At 36.9% G+C, this 19,346-nt stretch overlaps 1 protein-coding gene across 1 annotated transcript in view; it reads left to right on the forward strand.

Annotated features, from left to right (window-relative positions):
- Nucleotides 1–18,042, forward strand: part of POLR1D (RNA polymerase I and III subunit D) — a 59,016-nt gene extending 40,974 nt beyond the window's left edge. The window contains exon 3 of the mRNA XM_069079907.1: nt 16,032–18,042. Coding sequence (XP_068936008.1) covers nt 16,032–16,299 — 268 coding nt within the window. The 3' untranslated portion in view covers nt 16,300–18,042. The remainder of the gene's footprint in view (nt 1–16,031) is intronic.
- Nucleotides 18,043–19,346: the final 1,304 nt, after the last annotated feature.

A 19,346-nucleotide genomic window follows, 5' to 3' on the forward strand; every position in this document is an offset into this window, starting at 1 on the left:
GAAATATTGGCACATGTGACTTTAGTTCATCATAGAGCAATCTATAAACATAAATTTCTGAAACTTGGCCTGACTTAGTTACTACCTCCAAAGCTATTTTCATTCTGCTTACATTTACAAGTATATTGATGCATTCATAAGCCAGTAAAGTATAGATTGAGTCATTTTGATTATAATATTTGTTTCTAAATAAACCTGAGAAGCTCACAGTAAAGAAAAGGACATTTCAATAAAAAATGTATTAGGGATAGGATTTGAGGTTTAATTGCATTTCTAATTTTAGAAATCCAATTTTGTGTTTTATACAGCATTTTTTACTCTGTTTTAAATCAATGTGGTCACTAAGGAAAAGATATTCTATGTAGACCTTTTTTTATACATTATTTTTTTTATTAAATTTAATGTTTATTTTTAGTTTACATCATTCATTTTCACAAGATTTTGAGTTACAAATTTTCTCCTCACCTTTGCCCTACCCACCACCCCAAAACAGTGATTCCACTGTATACCCTCCCCTAATCTGCACTCTCCTATATCCTCTACCATCCCCCTTCTGACTTTCTAGTAGGGCAGGATAGATCTCTATAACCCAGTGCCTATATATCTTATTTCCCAGTTGCATTAATAATTATATATTTTTTATAATTATATATTATTATATATATATAATTATAAAAAAATAATTATATATTTTTTTAAACATTTGATTTTAAAGCTTTGAATTCCAAATTCTTTCTCTTCCTCCCTCATCACCCACCCTTACTAGGAAGATAGTGGATATATTGTGAAAGACTGACTATATTTCCTTCCATCCTATCCCGACCCCCTATTGTTCTATTCTCTACTTTGACCCTGTCCCTTTTCAAAAGTGGGTGCTTCTGACTTCCCTCCCCCCCAATTTGCCTCCCTCCATCATGCCCCCTCTCACCTCTTCCCCCCTACTTTCCTGTAGGATGAATACACTCTTTAGTGTTTATGTTATTCCCTCCATAAACCAAATTCAATGAGAGTAAAGTTGACCCATTCCCTTTTGCTTTCCTGTTCTTCCTCTCCATTGTAAGTTTTCCCTTACCTCTTCTATATGAGATAATTTACCCCATTCTGTCTCTACCCATCTCCTCCCATGATATTCCTCTCTCACCTTTCAATTTCACCTTTTAAGTATCATCCCTTCCTATTCAATTGGTCCTGTGTCTTCTGTCTGTTTATACCTGTACACATACACACACACATACATATATACACATATGTATACATAGATTTGTATTCCCTTCAACTATTCTCATACTGAGAAAAGTTTCATAAGTTACAATTATTGTTTTTCCATGTAGGAATGTAAATAGTTCAACTTTGATAAGTTCCTTATGATTTCTTTTCCCTGTTTGCCTTCTCATGCTTCTCTTGCTTCTTGTATCTGAATGTCAGATTTTCTATTTAACTCTGCTTTTTCATCAAAAATGCTTGAAAGTCCTCTATTTCATTGAATGACCATATTTTCCCCTGAAAAATGATACTCAGTTTTGCTGGGTAGGTGATTCTTTTTTTTTTTTTTTTTTGGTTTTGCTTTGTTTTGGAGGGCAATTGGGGTTAAGTGACTTGCCCAAGGTCACACAGCTAGTTTTTGTGTTAAGTATCTGAGGCTGGATTTGAACTCAGGTCCTCCAGACAACAGGGCCGGTGCTCTATTCACTGCGCCACCTAGCCGCCCAGTGATTCTTGGTTTTAATCCCAGCTCTTTGACCTCCAGAATATCATATTCCATGCCCTTCAATCCCTCAGTGTAGAAGCTGCTAAGTCCTGTGTTATCCTGCTTGTAATATTTTCTCCTTGATCTGGGAACTCTAGAACCTGGGCTACAATATTCCTAGGAGTTTTCTTTTTGGGATCTTTTTCAAAAGGTGATCAGTGAATTCTTTCCATTTCTATTTGCCCTCTGGTTCTAAAATATCAGGGCAATCTTCCTTGAGAATTTCTTGAAGGATGATTTCTAGGTTCTTTTTTTGATCATGGCTTTCAGGTAGTCCAATAATTTTTAAACTCTCTCCTGGATCTATTTTCCAGGTTAGCGGTTTTTCCAATGAGATATTTCACATTGCCTTCTATTTTTTCATTTGTTTGGATCTGTTTAGGAGTATCTTGATTTCTCATAAAGTCACTAGCTTCCATTTGCTCCAGTCTAATTTTGAAGGCATGATTCTTTTCAATGAGCTTTTGAGATTCTTTTTCCATCAGGCAAATTCAGCTTTTTAAGGCATTGTTCTCCTCATTGGCTTTTTGAGCCTCTTTTGCCATTTGAGTTAGTCTATTTTTTAAGGTGTTATTTTCTTCAGTCAGGTTGTTGACTCACTTTTCATGATTTTGTTGCATCATTCTCATTTCTCTTCCCAATTTTTTCTCCATTTCTCTTATTTGGTTTTCAAAATCCTTCTTAAGCTCCTCTATGGCCTATAACCAGTCCATATTTTTCTTGGAAGCTTTTGTTGCAGGAGTTCTGACTTCATTGTCTTCCTCCTGTTCCATGCTTTGATCCTTTTCCCCTCAAAATAGGAGTCTAAAGTCAGATTGCTGTGCTTGCTTTGCTTCTTTGCTTGCTCATGTTTCCACTCAATTACTGGACTTTAGAGCTTTTTGCCACAGTAGAACTGTGCTTTCAGAGAGGAGAGCTTTGTCCCAAATTGCTGGGATTTTCACAGCTGCTGGAGCTATTAGTTGGCTGCCTTCTCAGAAGCCTCCACTGGCTCTGGCTCACTGGTCATGCACCCTAGGACAGGGATCCAGATCCAAGCAGGTTAAAGTAAGAGCGATTACCCCTCATACTGGTCACTTGGTCCCCCTACAATCTGCAGGCCAGGAGCTCTGAAGGAGCCACTTGGCAGTGGCCGCTGTGCCTCAGCTGCTTCTCCCTCCGGGTGGCAGAGGCCAGACCACACTCCCATAACCCATGTTCCTTCAGAGTCCACACTGACCGCTCACTTTGTCTTTGGCCTTTATGGGTTGATAATTCTGGAAACCACCACAGCTGCTGGTGATCCACTCTCCTGACAGCCCTGTAGCTGCGGCTGGTCAGGTCACCCTGTGGCTAAAACTGCAGGCTCACGCTGATGTGGGCTTGGCTCCCAGCGTGCTCTGATGAACCCTTCCTGTCTGCCTTCCAGGCTGCCTTCAGCTGGAGGTTTGTTTCTCTTTGTCCCTTTGTGGGTTCTGTAGCCCTAAAGTTTGTTTAGAGTCATTTTTTATAGGTGTTTGAGGTGGTTATGGGTGGAGCGGAGGGAATTTTCCTGCTTCTATGCCACCATCTTGGCTCTGCCCCTCTATGTAGACCTCTTAAGAAATTAACCAATAGTTTTGAAGGAAAAATCATTTCTCTCTAATTTGAAGACTCCAGCTGCCTCACCATTTAAAATATTGGAAACTGAGGCCCAGAAAAATTACCTGATGTCACACAGCAGGGTCAGGGGGTAGAACCCAGTGGTTGGGATCCTTAGGTTAGTGTACTTTGTTCATGTCATGTATTAGCTGATAACATTGAACTATTCCTATGCTCCACATTCCTTTCATACATAGTAGTGAAAATGTGAGCCCTGAATGTATTATTGTTGACTTTCACGTCTATGTAAATGATTTATTGGTACAACAGTCCCTTTACATTCTCTATTAATTCTGACACTGTTTACATACTTTTTGGGTTTACAGCTCTTTTCATGACTTTCTTTACTCTTTACTTCTCTGCCAGTAGGTTGTAATAATGGAAGAGTGCCTCTTAGTTAAAAATTATTTGGAAGAAAACTATATAAATCAAAACATAGTATTTGTAACTTGAAATAATCCTTTCTCATTTTGCTTATTGATTTGCAGAGTGCAACACGCTATTGAAGTAGTATACACATGCCATAATAGGACTTTGATGTAGAAAATAATTGAGGATTGGCATTTGTAGTAGTGAAGATTATATTACAGTAAGAAATGTTTTCAGGTGGCTACATGCTGCTTTATTTGATTTTAGTGTTATAAACTATCGCACCATGGCTGGTGGTGATGGTAATACTGAACAGCAAAGTAAATAATAATCAGAACAAAATAAAAACATTACCCTGGTTTCATGCCATTTTAGGAATATAGTATTTTCTTTGCCTCAGACTTTCCAGAGATGTTACTTTAGGCTCATTGCCTGAATTATGTAAAAGGAGTGTACAAAATGGAAATAGATGTTTTTCAGGATGTGAATAATTAACATGTGTGCTTACTCTACAACACACATGAACCCACATAAGTATAATGGTTTTGGATTAAGTGGTTTTAAATAAATCTGAAGTCCTGGCTTTTGATATCAGCATTGCCAGTGATTTTTACTATAAGCAGATCGCTTAATTTCATAAGGCCTCAGTTTCTCAGCCAAAAACTATGACTAATTTCTGAAACACATCTTAGGTATGATAGAGAGTAGTAAACATTGGAAGATGACACTTTTGACAGTGTTGCTTTTAGTGTGGGTATTCATAACTAAACACCTAGAGGTGACTAGCATTTTTCTTCATTATACATACTTAGTTTTTCTATGGGCTGTTTCCATATTGACTTATAACTTTATACTGATATGCTTCATATAAAGAGTAAGCTCAAAGACCATAGCCCAGCCTTTCTATGGCCAATTTGTCTTAAGTGGTTTTTCTCTTGTCAAGCTTTTGGTTATATTCGAGCATGTCTCATTGCCATTCTTCCTTTTTTTTAAATCTCTCTTACCTGCATTTACTTTATCACAACTTGATATCCCCCAATTATGCAGTTTTTTTGCTGCTGTCCCTGTACCTCCCAAGTCACCCATCGTTGCTTTATAACTTAGCTATAGATCTTCAACCTTAGAGTTACTTAACCTGAGACTCAGTTTCTTCAGAAGTAAAATGAGTTGGATTAGACTAGATGACCATTAAGTGCATTTCTAGTTCTAAAGGTATATCTTCTTTCTGCACATGTCTGACTCACCAGGACTTAGGTGCTATAAGAATCATTTTCGTGCTATAAGAATCATTTTCAATAAAAGAATAAGAATTTAATTATTAATGATTATACTTTGCCATTCATAGACTAATAAAAAGTTAACAGTAACTCACATTTACATACCACTTAGTCATTTATAAAGCCCTTTCTTAACAGGAAGTATGGATATTATTAGTGTTTTACAGATCAGAATACTGAGGTTAAAAATGTTAGGGGATTTGTCTCCTAGCTATTTTTTTTTAAAGCAATTAAGGTTAAGTAACTTGCTCAAGGTTACATGGCCAGTTATTTCTGGGTGTGGTGCTAAGTATCTGAGCCCGGATTTGATGCCAGGTCTCCCGACACTGGGGCCGGAGCTCTTAATCACTGAGCCAACTGGCTTCCCCTTCTCCTAGCTATTAAGTGTCAGTTGCAACTCAAGACACCACTGCTATACTTGAGCAGTATAGATATGTAACTGTAAAGATCAGAAAAATCCTGTTTGTGTTACCTTCCCCTTCTTCATTGCTAGGTTTGTTTTACAGTTTACTTTCTCTCTTCCCAACCCACCCTTTTCTAATTAGCTGTCTTCTCACTCTGCTTTAAAGGCTTTGAATTTCAACTAAGCACCTAATAGTCACATAGAATTGTGGCTCTTCAGGTGCCATCTCGTAAATAAAAGTGTTCAGTGATTTTCCCTGGTCAAAGCCTCAGCTCTATGTACCTTAGCATATGTCTCTGCTATTCCTTCTTAGATGCCCACCATCAATTCCTAGTCAGATCATCAGTCTTAGTTCAGTGTGAGTCAAGTCTGGTTTGCAGCATTTCTTAATTTAAATCATTTCAATTTAACAAATACTTACTAAGTATTTGCTGTATACAAGGCATTGTGGATATAAAGAAAAAACCAGTGATCACACTCAGGGACCATACAGTTTAGTAGAGGTAATAAGATATACACAAATATTTAGAATACAAGTAATAATAACAGTAAATAATAATAATAGCTAACATTTATATAGCGCTTACTACATGCCAGGCACTGGTGCTAAGTGCTTTACAATTTTTACTTCATTTGGTCTTCACAAAAACCTTGGGAGGTAGGGGCTATGAAGATCGACATTTTGCAGAAGAGGAGCCTGAGGCAAACATAGGGTAAGTGATACAGGTAACCAAGACTGAATTCGAACTCAGGTCATCCTGACTTCAGGCCCTGTGCCACCTAGAGGCCAGGCTAGACAAAATGCATTGGTGAGGACAGACACTGGTGTAAGAAGTTCCTGGAGGATGCGATCACTTCTGACTGGGAGAATTAGGAAGGATTTCATGAAAAAAAGTGGCACCTAAAACTGGTCCTGGAAAAGAGAATGATTTGAATGAGCAGAGATGTGGCCGGACTCATTTCCCTCCATGAAGGACAGTGTACACAAACACACAGAGAAGACAGATAAGAGCTGCTCAGGGAAGCAGGTCTGGCCTTAGGGACCCTGGGCAAGTCTCTTAACTTCTATGGCCTCAGTTTCTTCAGATATAAAATGGAAATAATAATAGTCCCTATATCTCAGGATTGTATGCAGGTCATAAAGTGATATGAAAATGCTAGTTATGATTATGATTATTTTTAGATAAGTCAACAATGAGTGTTTGAGTTTGGCTATGATGTTAAGTAAATAAAAGGAAATAGTGTTGAATAAATCCAGGGGTGGAGGAAGGAAAGAGGGGGAAATGCTTTATTATGAGAAGGCTTTGAGTTTGGAATTCAATTTGTGAACAATGAATAATCTGAAGGCTTTTACGCCACAAAGTGGGGTTATCATATGACAGGTTTACAGAAGGGAATGCAGAAAACATACTTATGCTCCTGGGAGCAGAACAAGCATTATATTTGTTAAGGGCACAGTTTTAGGGACTCATGCAGCTCCAGTGTTCTCGGTATCCCACCAGCAGCATCTGAGATGGTTGGGTATGTAGTGGCCTTACACCTGGATGTGAGGCTTGAGGGCTCATAATGAGGTTCCAGTTCTTGGGGACACCAAGTGGGCCCACCAATCAGAGAACAAGAGAAACAAAGCACAGGTTTGTAGAACAAGGCATGGACATGAGGTTTTATTGCATGATGCATTGTGTTAGCCTTTGCAGACCTTGCACAAGTGCTGCCTCAGGAGCCTTGAGTCAGTTTTGCTCAGGCAGGAATCTTTGGATCACTTTTGCTCAGGCTTGACCCCCAATCATAGTTCTGCATTAGGAAGTTTATTTTGGAAGGCGTATAAAGGATTGATTGGATAGGAAAGAGACTAGAATAGAAGCCAGAGACATGAGTTAGAAGACTTTTTACAAGAGCCCAGGCCAGAGGTAATAAAGGCCTTTATGGTAGGGTGAAGACTGAGAGGGAGAGGGAAAGGGACTGATAGTAGAGATCTTGTGAGAGAGAATTCATAGGACTTGGCAGGTCATTGGATCCAAGTTTTGGAGAATACACATACATACTTGTTCTCCTCGTTGATGGGAAAGGAATATTAGTCCTTTGCTTTCTAATAAATCAGGTAGCACATTGGTTCAGCTATTGTCTTAAATCTTTGAAGATAGTGCCTGAGTATTTTGGGTTTTTTCTTCCCCTTTATTTTCAGACTACCTTTAGGTATTGTGCATGAATTTGCATTTTACAGCCTATTTACTTTAAATATATGAAATCTAGCTCTTCATTGGAAAATTGAACTAATCAGAACCCAGAATTAATTTTCAGATTCTGACTTATATGGGGTAAACCAATGTTTTGCTGACCAGAAGTCAGGCTTCCCATCTTAAGATACCTCCCAGCATTGTAAATATTGTGTAAATGAAGAATGCATAGATCATATATGTGTGTGTGTCTGTGTCTGAGTTAGTAGCCAGTGATAGGCAACCATACAGTACTTGGATTATCCAAGGGCCAAAAACTAACCCTAAGAAAATAGAATCTGTTGCACCCAAAATGACATTTGTATTAACTCTGTAAATATGTTCTGCCTGCTTGTGTGTGTGTTGTCCAGCTCTACCCTCATCCCCACTAAAATGTAAACTCTTAAAGGCAGGGATTCATTGGTTATTCCTTCATATTCTTTTGTATGGCAGTCTTGTGCCTAATACCGAGGAGGCACTTAATTATTTTTTCATTGGATAGATTTAGAAATTAGGAGGAAAAAGATTAATATATAAATGAAGCAATTTTCCCCATCCCAAAATTTAAAGAACTGTAATGTGGGAAAGCAACAGGACTTATTTCCAGATTGTCGAACTAGAACTAACTGGTAGAATTGACAGAGACAGATTTTGCCTAAGGAAAGACTTGGCACTTACAGGAATCCAAAAGTAGAATGAGTTATAACGTGGTGAGTTGTCCATCAGAAGTCTTTAAATAGAGTTATGGTCACTTGTCAGAAATCAATCAATCAGTAACATTCAGTAAATTCCTACTATGTGCATATGGAAATTCTGCTTAAATAAGTGTTAGGCTGATTTCTTTTCAGTTCTTAAGATTTGATGCTTCTATAAATGACTTTCAGAACCCCACAAATTGGTACGAGGGCAGAATGAAGACTAGCATCCAAATCCCATGACATCCAGAAGAATGCTTACAATGATTCTATCCCTCAAACACTAGAAAATGTAACCCAGAAAAAATACATAGTAATGTCTTGATTATCTGGCATCCATGGAATAGATGAATTTTCTGGAGAGCAGAAATTTTACTCTTACAAGAACCAAGACTTTTGAAATTTTACCCATTCTTTATGGAAGCCTTTCTAAAATTATTATATACTTCCTGCTTCCATATAGTATGCTGAAAATAATTTTAATATTTCCTTGATTCCCATTTATATAATTTTAACTTTAGTTAAAAACTCTTTACAATATGAAACCATTTGGTCCTCACAACAAATCAGTAGTGTAGATAGTATAAATATTATTCCCGTTTTTACAAATGAAAGGACTGAGGATCAGAAATGTGATTTGCTCTTCCAAATTACATGGCTATGTGACAAAGCTAAGATTCAACTAAAGACCCATAAATGAACTTTCATAGAAAAGAATTCCAGCATCAGACAAATTCCATAGAACATTTAAGGAACAAGAGCAAAGCCTTACCACATCGGTCTCTAAAGTAGAAGAGGATGCCACTCCTGAAGTTTTCCTGTGAAGTAAATGTGATGTCTCGTAACTCTTTTTTGCCTCAATTTCCTCATCTGTAAAATGAGTTGGAGAAGGAAAGGGCAGACCATTCCAATGTCTTTGCCAAAAAAAAAAAAAAAACACCAAAAAGGGGTCAGGAAGAGTTGGACACAGCTCTAAACGACCGAACAACAAATTTTTATGGAACGTTGCCTGGCACAGTGCTAAATAAATGTTTATTCATGGGTTGATCAATATGTGCAAGAAAAACCTTCAATAAAACACATTTATGTTGTTACAATATATTATATATACATAGTTTAAGAATGAAAGGATTTTTTAACATGATGAAAAAAGCATCTGTCTAAATCTCAGAGTTAACATTATATGTGATAAAGACACTTGACGTTTTCCACTGTGATCAATAGTAAAGCACAAATGCCCACTCTTGCCATTATTAGTCATAGATTCTAGAAATGCTAACTGGAGCAATACTCAAATGAATCAATGATCTAAGCAATTCAGAAGTTCTTTCTTATTTATACATATTAAAACCCATCCATACTTACCCATCTTGTGCTATTCTTGTCTAAAAAAAGTTTGCCATCAGGTGTCTACCCAATAGTAGTAAAATAAGAAAAGAAATCAAGTGAACATTGGCAAAGAAGAGACAAAAATAAAATTTTCATAAAATTTGATTATGTCCACTAGAGAAACAAAAAAATCATGATAGTAAATAATTTCAGCAAAGATAAAAGGAAATTCACAGAAATTATCTGTGCTACTAACAAATGGATAGAAAGAAAATCATTAAAATAATAAAATTAATAATGAAGTAACTGAAAAAATATCTGGACACTAACCTACTAAAATACACAAAGGATTTATATAAATATTACCTTTTGTACAAAAATTAAGGAATATCTAAATATAATTGTTATATATCAGTGAGAAATTTTTTAAAATTAGAAAAATGATAAAATTCATGTTGAAGAATAAAAGATCAAGAATATATCAAGGAGGGGAGGCTAGATGGTGCAGTGAATAGAGCACCAACCCTGGAGTCAAGAGGAACTGAGTTCAAATCCATCCTCAGACACTCAACACAAAACTAGTCGTGTGATCTTGGGTAAGTCACTTAACCCCAATTGCCCTACCTTTCCCCCTCCAAAAAGCAAAAAAAAAAAAAAGAATATATCAAGGAATACAATGGGGGAGAAAGAAAGGTAGGGAGATGTCACTGCCAAATCTCAAAATATCCTATAAAGCAACAGTTTTCAAAACTGTTTAAGAAATAGAAAGTAAATCATTGGAATGGATTAAATGAGCAGTATTTACAACCAAGTATGTACAGCAATCTAATGTTCAGGAAAAATGTAAAGCACAAATTAATGAAGAAGTGAAGTGGTTATAACAAAGAGCCAAGCATAGCCTTACCAAGAACAAGTCATGCTGAACTAAATTCAGTTATTTTTTTTTATGGGATCTCTAATTGAGGGGAAGTGATATAATTTGCCTATGTAGTTGACTAAGTTGACCTTAAGTCTCATGTTATACCTCTGAACTGGATAGATGTATGTATACAAACTAGGTGACTTATAATTCAGGTGGATTTGAAATTTTTTGGATGGCCAAGGCCCAAAGAGTAGTCAGTTCTCAATGATTTGTTATCATTTTGAAAGGAGGTTTCCTGATAATATGTGTATCGAGCTTTTAGATGACACTGAGCTAGGTCGTCAAATGAGAGAATATATAAGCATGTTATAAACATTGAATATTAGCTATTGAAAAGAATAGCACACAAACTTCAGTGCTATGGCACAGTGACAGTAGAGTGCTGGGACTGAGGAAGACCTGAGTTCATATTTGGCCTCATTTACTAGCAGTATAACTCTGGGCAAGTTATTTAACCTCTATTTGCCTCAGTTTCTTTAGCTTTAAAATTGGTATAATAATAGTACCTACAGCAACAAGGTTGTTGTGAGTGTCAGGTGAGATAATATTTGTAAAACACTTGGTACAGTGTTAATAAATGCTTATTCCCTCCTCTTCTCCACCTGGATAACAAAATCAAGGTTCAACAAGATCTTAATGGTCTAGAACATTGAGCCCAATCAGATGAAATTTAATAGCGATAAATGTAAAGTCTGCATCTAGGGGTTTTAGTGGACCCCAGGTTCCACATGCATATAATGTGGCAAACAAGAAAGCCAAAATGATCACTTTCTGAATTGAGAGGCATTGTGTTCAGGAGGGAGAGGAAGGAGATAGTTCTTTGCCCTGGTCAGGTCACCTCTGGAGTACTTAATACTACATTTTAGGAAAGACAGACAAACCAGAATGAGTCCAGAAGTGTGTGACTGAAGATGTTAAAAGCTCCGGAAAGCACACGTAAGTATTAGATAAGGGAGTTGGCCATAGCCACAAAGCAAGTTATCACATGGAATTTGAACCTAAAGTTTCCTAACCCCACGTTCAGCACTCTGTCTACTATATCATGTTGTCTCTCTGCAAAGGTGATACAAAGTGAAAAAAAATTGTTGCTGGGAGGACCCTGAGAAAACAGGTCTCCTACTTCTACTTGGCCCCAGAGGTCAGCCTTAGACACAGTTAGTGGTAATTCCAGGGATTCAGATTGAGGTAAAAGATAAGGTAATACCTTCCTAATACATCTGTCAAGGATGGACTAGGCTAGAGAGGCACTTGACAGGAATGTGGCAGAAGTGATTCCTACTTAGGTTCAGATTAGACACTTTTCTTAGATAAAATCTCCAACCGTGAGATTTTGTATGATCCACTACTGGTCTAGTTGTGAATTAGTTTGAACATTTTGGAAAGAAATAAATAAACAATAAAACTTTTCAAGAATCCTCATGATCTTTTAACCTAGCAATCCCACCATTAGTTCCATGTCCTAAAGACTCATCTGTATAAAAATATTCATAGCAGCATTATGGGGAATAACTGAATATATTATATATGAATGAAATGGTATATTATTATGCCATCAGGAATCATGAATATAAAGGATTTTTTAATGGGGTGGCATAAAAAGTGATACATAATACAGAAAACAGAAGCAATAAAACATACATACAAACTGTAGCTTTATAAATGAAAACCACATTAAATGGCAACCGACCTAAAGCTAAAAAGAATAGATAACATTGGCACTGCCTTAAGCAAGCACATAGTTTGCCCTTCCTTTAACAAATAATAGAAGTATACATGTGCATATACAATCATTCATAAGTACTCCCCCCCCCCAATGTTTTAAAATAACCATTTTGAGGATTAGAGATTAGGATTTTTTGCCTCTTTTGCTAAAGCAGAATATGTTAGTTAAAAGGCCGAAGCCCATATCTTTTAGTCTTGGCTTCAGTACTTTTTCTACTACATGTTGCTGAACAAGATTTTATGTATAGTATGAGACATTGGGCCAAATAGTTACTGACCTCAAAAGATACCCTGAAACTTGTTTTCTTGAAAAATGTCCTGGGTATCAAATTGCTTTAAGGCATTTTACATCTTTCTCAGAAGAGTGATGTGAAGGATAGATATTATTCCCATGTAAATCAGAAATCAAAGCAAACTTCTCCCAAATGATGTTCTTTTCATCTAGAAATTTTTCTTTACCCATGTGATTGGTGCTCTTATGCTAGCCAGCACCATCTAAAATATTGTTGTTGACTTCTAACTCACAACACAACATGCATGGGTATCTCTTTGCCGGATTGCACCTTGTCAATCTTTCTCATTTGCACAATTTTCTAATGAAGTAGAAAGGAGGTGTATTTTTACAAAACTTCACTAATTATTGCTAGTGTGTTTGGGGAGGACTTTACCACCAATCCTATAAGTAGTTCGTCATTATGAGATGACACTTCTGGAAATGTGGCATTCTTGACACATTAGGTCACTGTGTTCTCTAAGCACTTATTAATGCTTATCTTTTAACAGAATTCCAGGCACACACAATAATAGTTTTATCTTTAATGTTAAAAAGTCCTATGCATGATGTTGCATAACAAATCTGCTTTCTCTTGAAACCTCTTCAGTGATATTTTGTATTCATAATAACACTGGAGACCATCTCTTCCTAAACTGTGGGTCAGTAAGAGGTCTCTGAATGTACAGTGACCAAAAATTAATTCAAAATCAAACACATAATGAATCTGAGGTGTTTCTGGCAGTGCTTGCCTGTGTTGCATTGCATTTCACTGCCTGGGTTCTGAACACAAAACATGCACACTTTGCACTGTGCATGCCATCACACCATGCAACACCAGCAACGCTGCTGAAACACAAAAAGGGGTCATGAGTGGAAAAAATTTAAGAAGTCCTGATCAGGACTTCTTAAACTTTTTAAACTTGCAACCCCTTAAGTATTTCTTGAACTGTGAGTTGAGTCTCCACATGCCTAGATGCTAAAGTCAATCCAGGAAGTATTATTTGGATCAGGAAGATGGTAAAAATGTTACCGGACTCTAACCCTGCTTCTTGGTCCTGTAGTTGGTTAGCAGTTTTCTTCCCTTGGCAAGCCATCACCTCCCTGATGTCATGGTCCTCTTCAAGAACGAAGAACAAACAACAGTCTTTCCCTAAATATACAGAATGATGATTGAGTTCAGTCACTGAATAATTGTATTTTTATGGGAGCCCATAACATTAACAAAATGGGAGAACTGACAGCCTTTTCTTATTTTGTTTAAACCATGATTCACCAGCACCAGCCAAAGTAGAATATGTCTAACTTTACAAAAGTGGACCAATTTCATCAACACTTGTCCGGTGACTAGAATGGGCTCAGAAATGAATTTTCTGGAAAAGCCACAATTTTTCTAAAGCTTCATAGTTCTCAGAGGAAGATGGAATTTCTTCTTGAAAGAATAGCAAGGAAGCTGATGTCATTGGATTACTGAGTCCCCTGAGGGGGAGGAGTAAGATGTAAAAAGACTGGAAAAGTGGGTTGTAGGGGCATGTTATAAAGGTCTTTGAACAACAGAATATTTTCTATTTTATCCTGGAAGAGATAGGGAATCACTGGTGTTGTTTTTTTTTTGGGGGGGGGGGGCGGAGTGACATGATGAAAGATGTGCTTAAGAATGGACTGTAGCAGAGAGAGACTTGAGGCAAGCAGACCCACCATCAGGCTACTGCAGTAGTCCAGGTGTGAGGTAATGAGGACCTGCCCCGCATTGTTTTATGTTGTAGTGTAGAAAGGAGAATAATACTATGGACTGAGTGACCTGTAGCTCTGTACTACCAGCCAGGAGATCCTTTAAAGCAAATAAAATAATCTCTCCAGACTTAGATTTCCTAATTTGTATGAGAGGGTTAGGTGATTGATCTTTTAAGATTCAGTCATTCAAAAAGCATTTATGTGCTAGGCACTAGGGATGCAAAGACATGAGCAAAACTGTCCCTGCCCCCCAGGAAACTGTCATCATCTTTAGCTCCAAGTTTCCTAGAATTCTTCCCCTTGCCCTTTCCCATTTAATTCCCTTACTTATCAATTGGCTTACCAGTTACAGTACAAGAGGGGCAAATCTTCCGCTCCTCACCTTTCTGCACCATTGCTGTCTGTGGAATTTTTTTCTTCATCTGAATTTTGAGGTGTTCTACATGCATGAGTTTGTTGGAGTTCTGACCTTCATATAGCAAAGGTATTACTACCATACTAGAATATTAGTTATATGGGCAGCTAGGTGGAGCAGTGAATAGAGCACTGGCCCTGGAGCCAGAAGGACCCGAGTTCAAATCTGGCCTCAGACACTTAACACTTATTAGCCATGTGACCGCAATTGCCCTGTCACCCCCCCCCCCAAAAAAAAGAAAAAAAATATTTGTTATATCTAATTTGAAACAATGTATAGAGTTCTGATAGCACTTAAATTAATTTTTAAGACTGGAATTAGAAGTTCCTAATTGGTTTATTGAATAGCAGGAACCTGAGATAAACACAGTTTTTTACACGTGAACATTAAGAGGATGGAAAAACAAAAAACCCTACTGTAAGACCAGACTAGTAAGATTAATATATTCTTTGTAAGGCAGAATACTCTGGTACCAGGAAAATTACCAGGGGTTGGGTTTGACTTAGAGATTTTTTTTATTTATTGAAGGTAATATTTGCCATAAATGAAAATTAAGTTAGAGTTAATAAATAGGTAAATCTAAAAATTTGGAAGTGCAATATGTAGTGAAATTCTTTCACAAAGACACTGGAAAACACAAAAGTTTTAAGTGATATGTTACCAGAGAGAACAAACAAACTTCTCAAGAAAGTGGCTTTAACGTGTAAATGTAGGCTTTTAAATGTTTGTTTTTTTAAAGGTGACAGAAAAGAAAGTTATGGTGGCTTTATGCTCTTTTTTTTTTTTTAGAGGACAATATACATACACATTATTTTTACATTGTGTTTTTCCCTGCTGTGGATTCATTATATAGGTTTGATGAATCTTCCCAGAATATGTTTACATTGAGTTCATAGAACAAATTATAGTTAATGTAATAAGAAATCTTCCAGTTTCTGCCAGGTTTGGAATATGTTACTTAAGGACTAGAGATTTAATGATAATATTGATTTACAGTTTGATTAATGCCTGTCTGCACAGGCTTCAACTTCGTTCTGTCCCTGTGAGAATAGGCACTGATTGTCCTAATGTGTTTGTGTGAAGTAATGCAGCTGTTCCGCCATCAGTCTCAGAAATAAAAGCTGTCTTGACTTTTTTTCCCTTTTCCTCTTGTACTCCAAGTTTACACTAGGTGGCATACAAGGAAAGCTGAAAACATGTAGAAAGTTGATGCTGTTGGCTTGAAATACTTTAAAAATAACTATGTTAAAAGTTTTAATTTTTTATCTTAAGTTGCTATTTTATCCTTTGATTGTTTTGATGTTTTTGTAGGATGAAGTGTCCTCTTGCTGGTACAAATAAAAGATTTCTGCTTAATACAATTAAGAACACATTACCCTCTCAGAAGGAGCAAGACCAGGAGCAGAAGGAAGACAATAAGGAACCTGAGCCAAGTCAGAACCAGAAAGAAGAAAACCCAAAGAAACACAGAACTCATCCGTACAAACACAACTTCCAGTCTCGGAGAAGAGTTAGTTATTCTCCTCCAAGGAAGCGGAACACCCAGGAAAAGTATGAAAAGCAATCCAACAAACGATGAGGCAGGCACTGAAGAATAGGCAAGACTGTGACAAGCAATGAATGTCATTACCTTTTGGACTGGGAAAGTATTTAGCTTTCTTTGAACAGAGAAGGTTGTTTAGTGCAGGTCTCTAGCTAGCAGGGAAGACAGCTAAGAAAAACATTATAGTAGATAGATATTTTGTTGTGGGTTTTAAAGAGTCTGTTGGTCATAAATGAAAATGACTTAGTAATTCTTCCTTCTGAAAATTAATCCTTAAGGTAGAAGTCTTGACACATTTATCATATTTTAATAGTGTATATATATTTGTTATTGCACCTTCTTTCAAAAGTTAGTTTGGAAATAAATCTAGAGTTAGATTTTAAGTTTTTCAGAGATTGTTCAAACTAGTTAAAAACATCTGTTGTATATCAATTGTGATCATTTTTCAGAGTTGAGAACAAAATCTTTAATTTTAGATTCGGGATATCAGATTTAGTATGTTTTAAGAAGCTAAACGACAGAATTCTTCTGGCTGTGGCATACACTAGTTATTTAAAAACTCCCTCTAGCCTTCAAGGAATAGAGTTTATCAAGAAATTTGTTAACATCTCTAGCACTTATTTTTGCTCAGCTAAACAATGTGGCACATTCCTAAAATGGCTTTGAATTTATTACCTAAGATAAATTCATGGGGATGAAGAATTGATCTCCTTGTTTCTCTTGCAACAAAACTTTGATCTGTGTAAAATGTATTTTCCCCTCCTGGAATTTGAACTTTTCTCCAGAGGACATAAATTGGGAGGAATATATAGTTTAGTGCTTTAGAAATAGCCCTCATCAACTAAACTTACTGTGTTTTGATTGTGGTTGAGGATTTTATTCAATGCTCTTTGATTTTTTTGTAGCTTAAATCCCCTGGTATAGATATCACAGTGCAAAGTTATACCAGAAATCTTCTTTTTAACAGAAAGTGCATTGGATTTTTTTTTTAACCAGTGTTGGCATAGGCATTTCTTAATAATATGATTCTAAATCTCACAGAGAATCCTACACCCCTCACCCCCAAACTCAGGACTACATAACAATATATTCTTAGACCACAGAGAGGAGAAGAGTCTCTCTCTACTCCCTTCCCAAATTTTCCAAGGCGGCTGGGCTTATGCCTGGCTGCCTCCAGATAATCACTCAGCCACAGCCATACTCCCAGCAGCCAAGAAAAGCTCTTTCTATGCACTGAAAATCAGCACATTTAGAAAGGCCAGCTCCGGAGTGTTGTAGAGGAGCCAGAGAATGCCATGACAAAATTGCTCTGTCTTCCCCAGTGCTACCCCACCACACCCTCTTTGTGTGCCCTGGGCCATGCACCCAAACTTTTCTATGAAGCCCAAGCTTCTGTGTGGCCAGAAGCCTGTGCATAGAACCACTCCAACTATGAGGATGGGAAAAAAAAATTCCTCATTCTTTCCTTCCCTGTCCGAATGGCTCACCCACCCCCCCACCCCAGTCAAAAAAAGTGCAGAGGGAGACCCTCCATAACTTTCCAACAGCTAATTCCCACCCACCCCCCATCCTACACAGAAGGAAGAACTGAGTTAAACTTGTCTTTATACAAAAGTTATGCCTAATGATCCTAATCTTTACATCTGTATTATTTGTGTTAATTTATTTTATTTTGAAATATTTTGTATTTAAATATCTATAGAAACAGAAAAGTTAATAAGTTGAGGATTTTTGTAAATTCTTGTTTTAAATGAGTAAAAATAAAGTTAAACCGTGTCATTTTTGTGCCATGTGGTTATTATGTAAACTTGGGTGGGTTAAACATCTTTTTATATGAGATACCTATATTGAATTCTTTGCATCAACAAATGAAATTACCCAGAAGCTGTTTTTTGCCTATGGATAATTGACAATCATTTTAAAATCATATAACTTTTAAAAGCCTATAATATAATCATTGCCTCCTAAAAAAAAAAAAGAGCACCATAGTTTCAAAAAATAAAAAAAAAATTAACATTTTAAAGCGGCATACAGCCAGAGAAATAGCATAAGGATTCATATCTATGAAAGGCTGACAGTTGAAATCAGAGTGATATGTGATATCTTGTTATCTGTAGATATAGAAAGGTCTTGTATAGTTTTTATGAAGACTACTTTGCAGTTCTGCAGTGACTTTCATCTAAGAAGTTCCATTTATTCTTAAATTCTTTATGCATTCTGTCAGACAATAGATACAGACGAGGTGGATTAAACCAATCAAAGACTGGGTACCTAGTCCCAGAGAGGTTTACCTAAAAACAGAGAGCTGGTAACTACAATGGACTGAATAAATACAGGGCGACAAACAGTTGCTGTAACTAGAAGGATAATTGGAGCACATGAAATTTTTTACGCCCTCTAAACATTTGAATTTTAATGTGAATATTTTATTCCTCGGCACACACAGTCCATTTAAGAACTAACTTAACACATTGTCTCTCTGGCCTGTTACAATTTCCCTTCATTGTATCCAGTTATGTTCTTTTGAGGAAATGCATTCCTTTGGGATCTTTTACACTAGCTGAAAAAATGACAGGAAAAAAACCTTAAGGAAAATTACAGATGATGGTGCGTTCTATTGGCAAATCCAAACAAGAGAATTGAAACTCTTTCCAAGGCTCGTCAGCTGGGGATAAGCTCAGGTTAAAAGGAAGAAGCTACTTTTCTACTACATCCTGTTCCTGGTGATTCAGATCTTTCTCTTCCTCTTTCCTTCTGGGTAGCTACTTCTCTTGATTTAGCATTTGTTTACAAAGCTTACCATACAGCTGCTGCTTCAAAGAGATTACAGATAGCTGCTTCTGTAGCCAACAAACACCCCCCAAAATTATTTATTAATTTTGGTTTACTTTTTCTGTTTCTGGTCCCTAGTTGCAATTTCTCTTCCCTGTCATCCTGTGACTGCTACAGGCCTTTCTCCAGTCTGTGAGGTTCAGACCAGGTTCCCTTACCCCTCCATTGTATATCAAGGCAGATAGATGATAGTCAAAGATAGAAGCTGAAATTTAATATGATAAAATCAAACAATGAATTCCCAACAGTAA

Source organism: Petaurus breviceps, unplaced genomic scaffold (assembly GCF_028583685.1).
Source record: "Petaurus breviceps papuanus isolate PSGF00001 unplaced genomic scaffold, PetGlider_PUasm1.0 91133, whole genome shotgun sequence".
In the NCBI taxonomy this organism is placed as follows: Eukaryota; Metazoa; Chordata; class Mammalia; order Diprotodontia; family Petauridae; genus Petaurus; species Petaurus breviceps.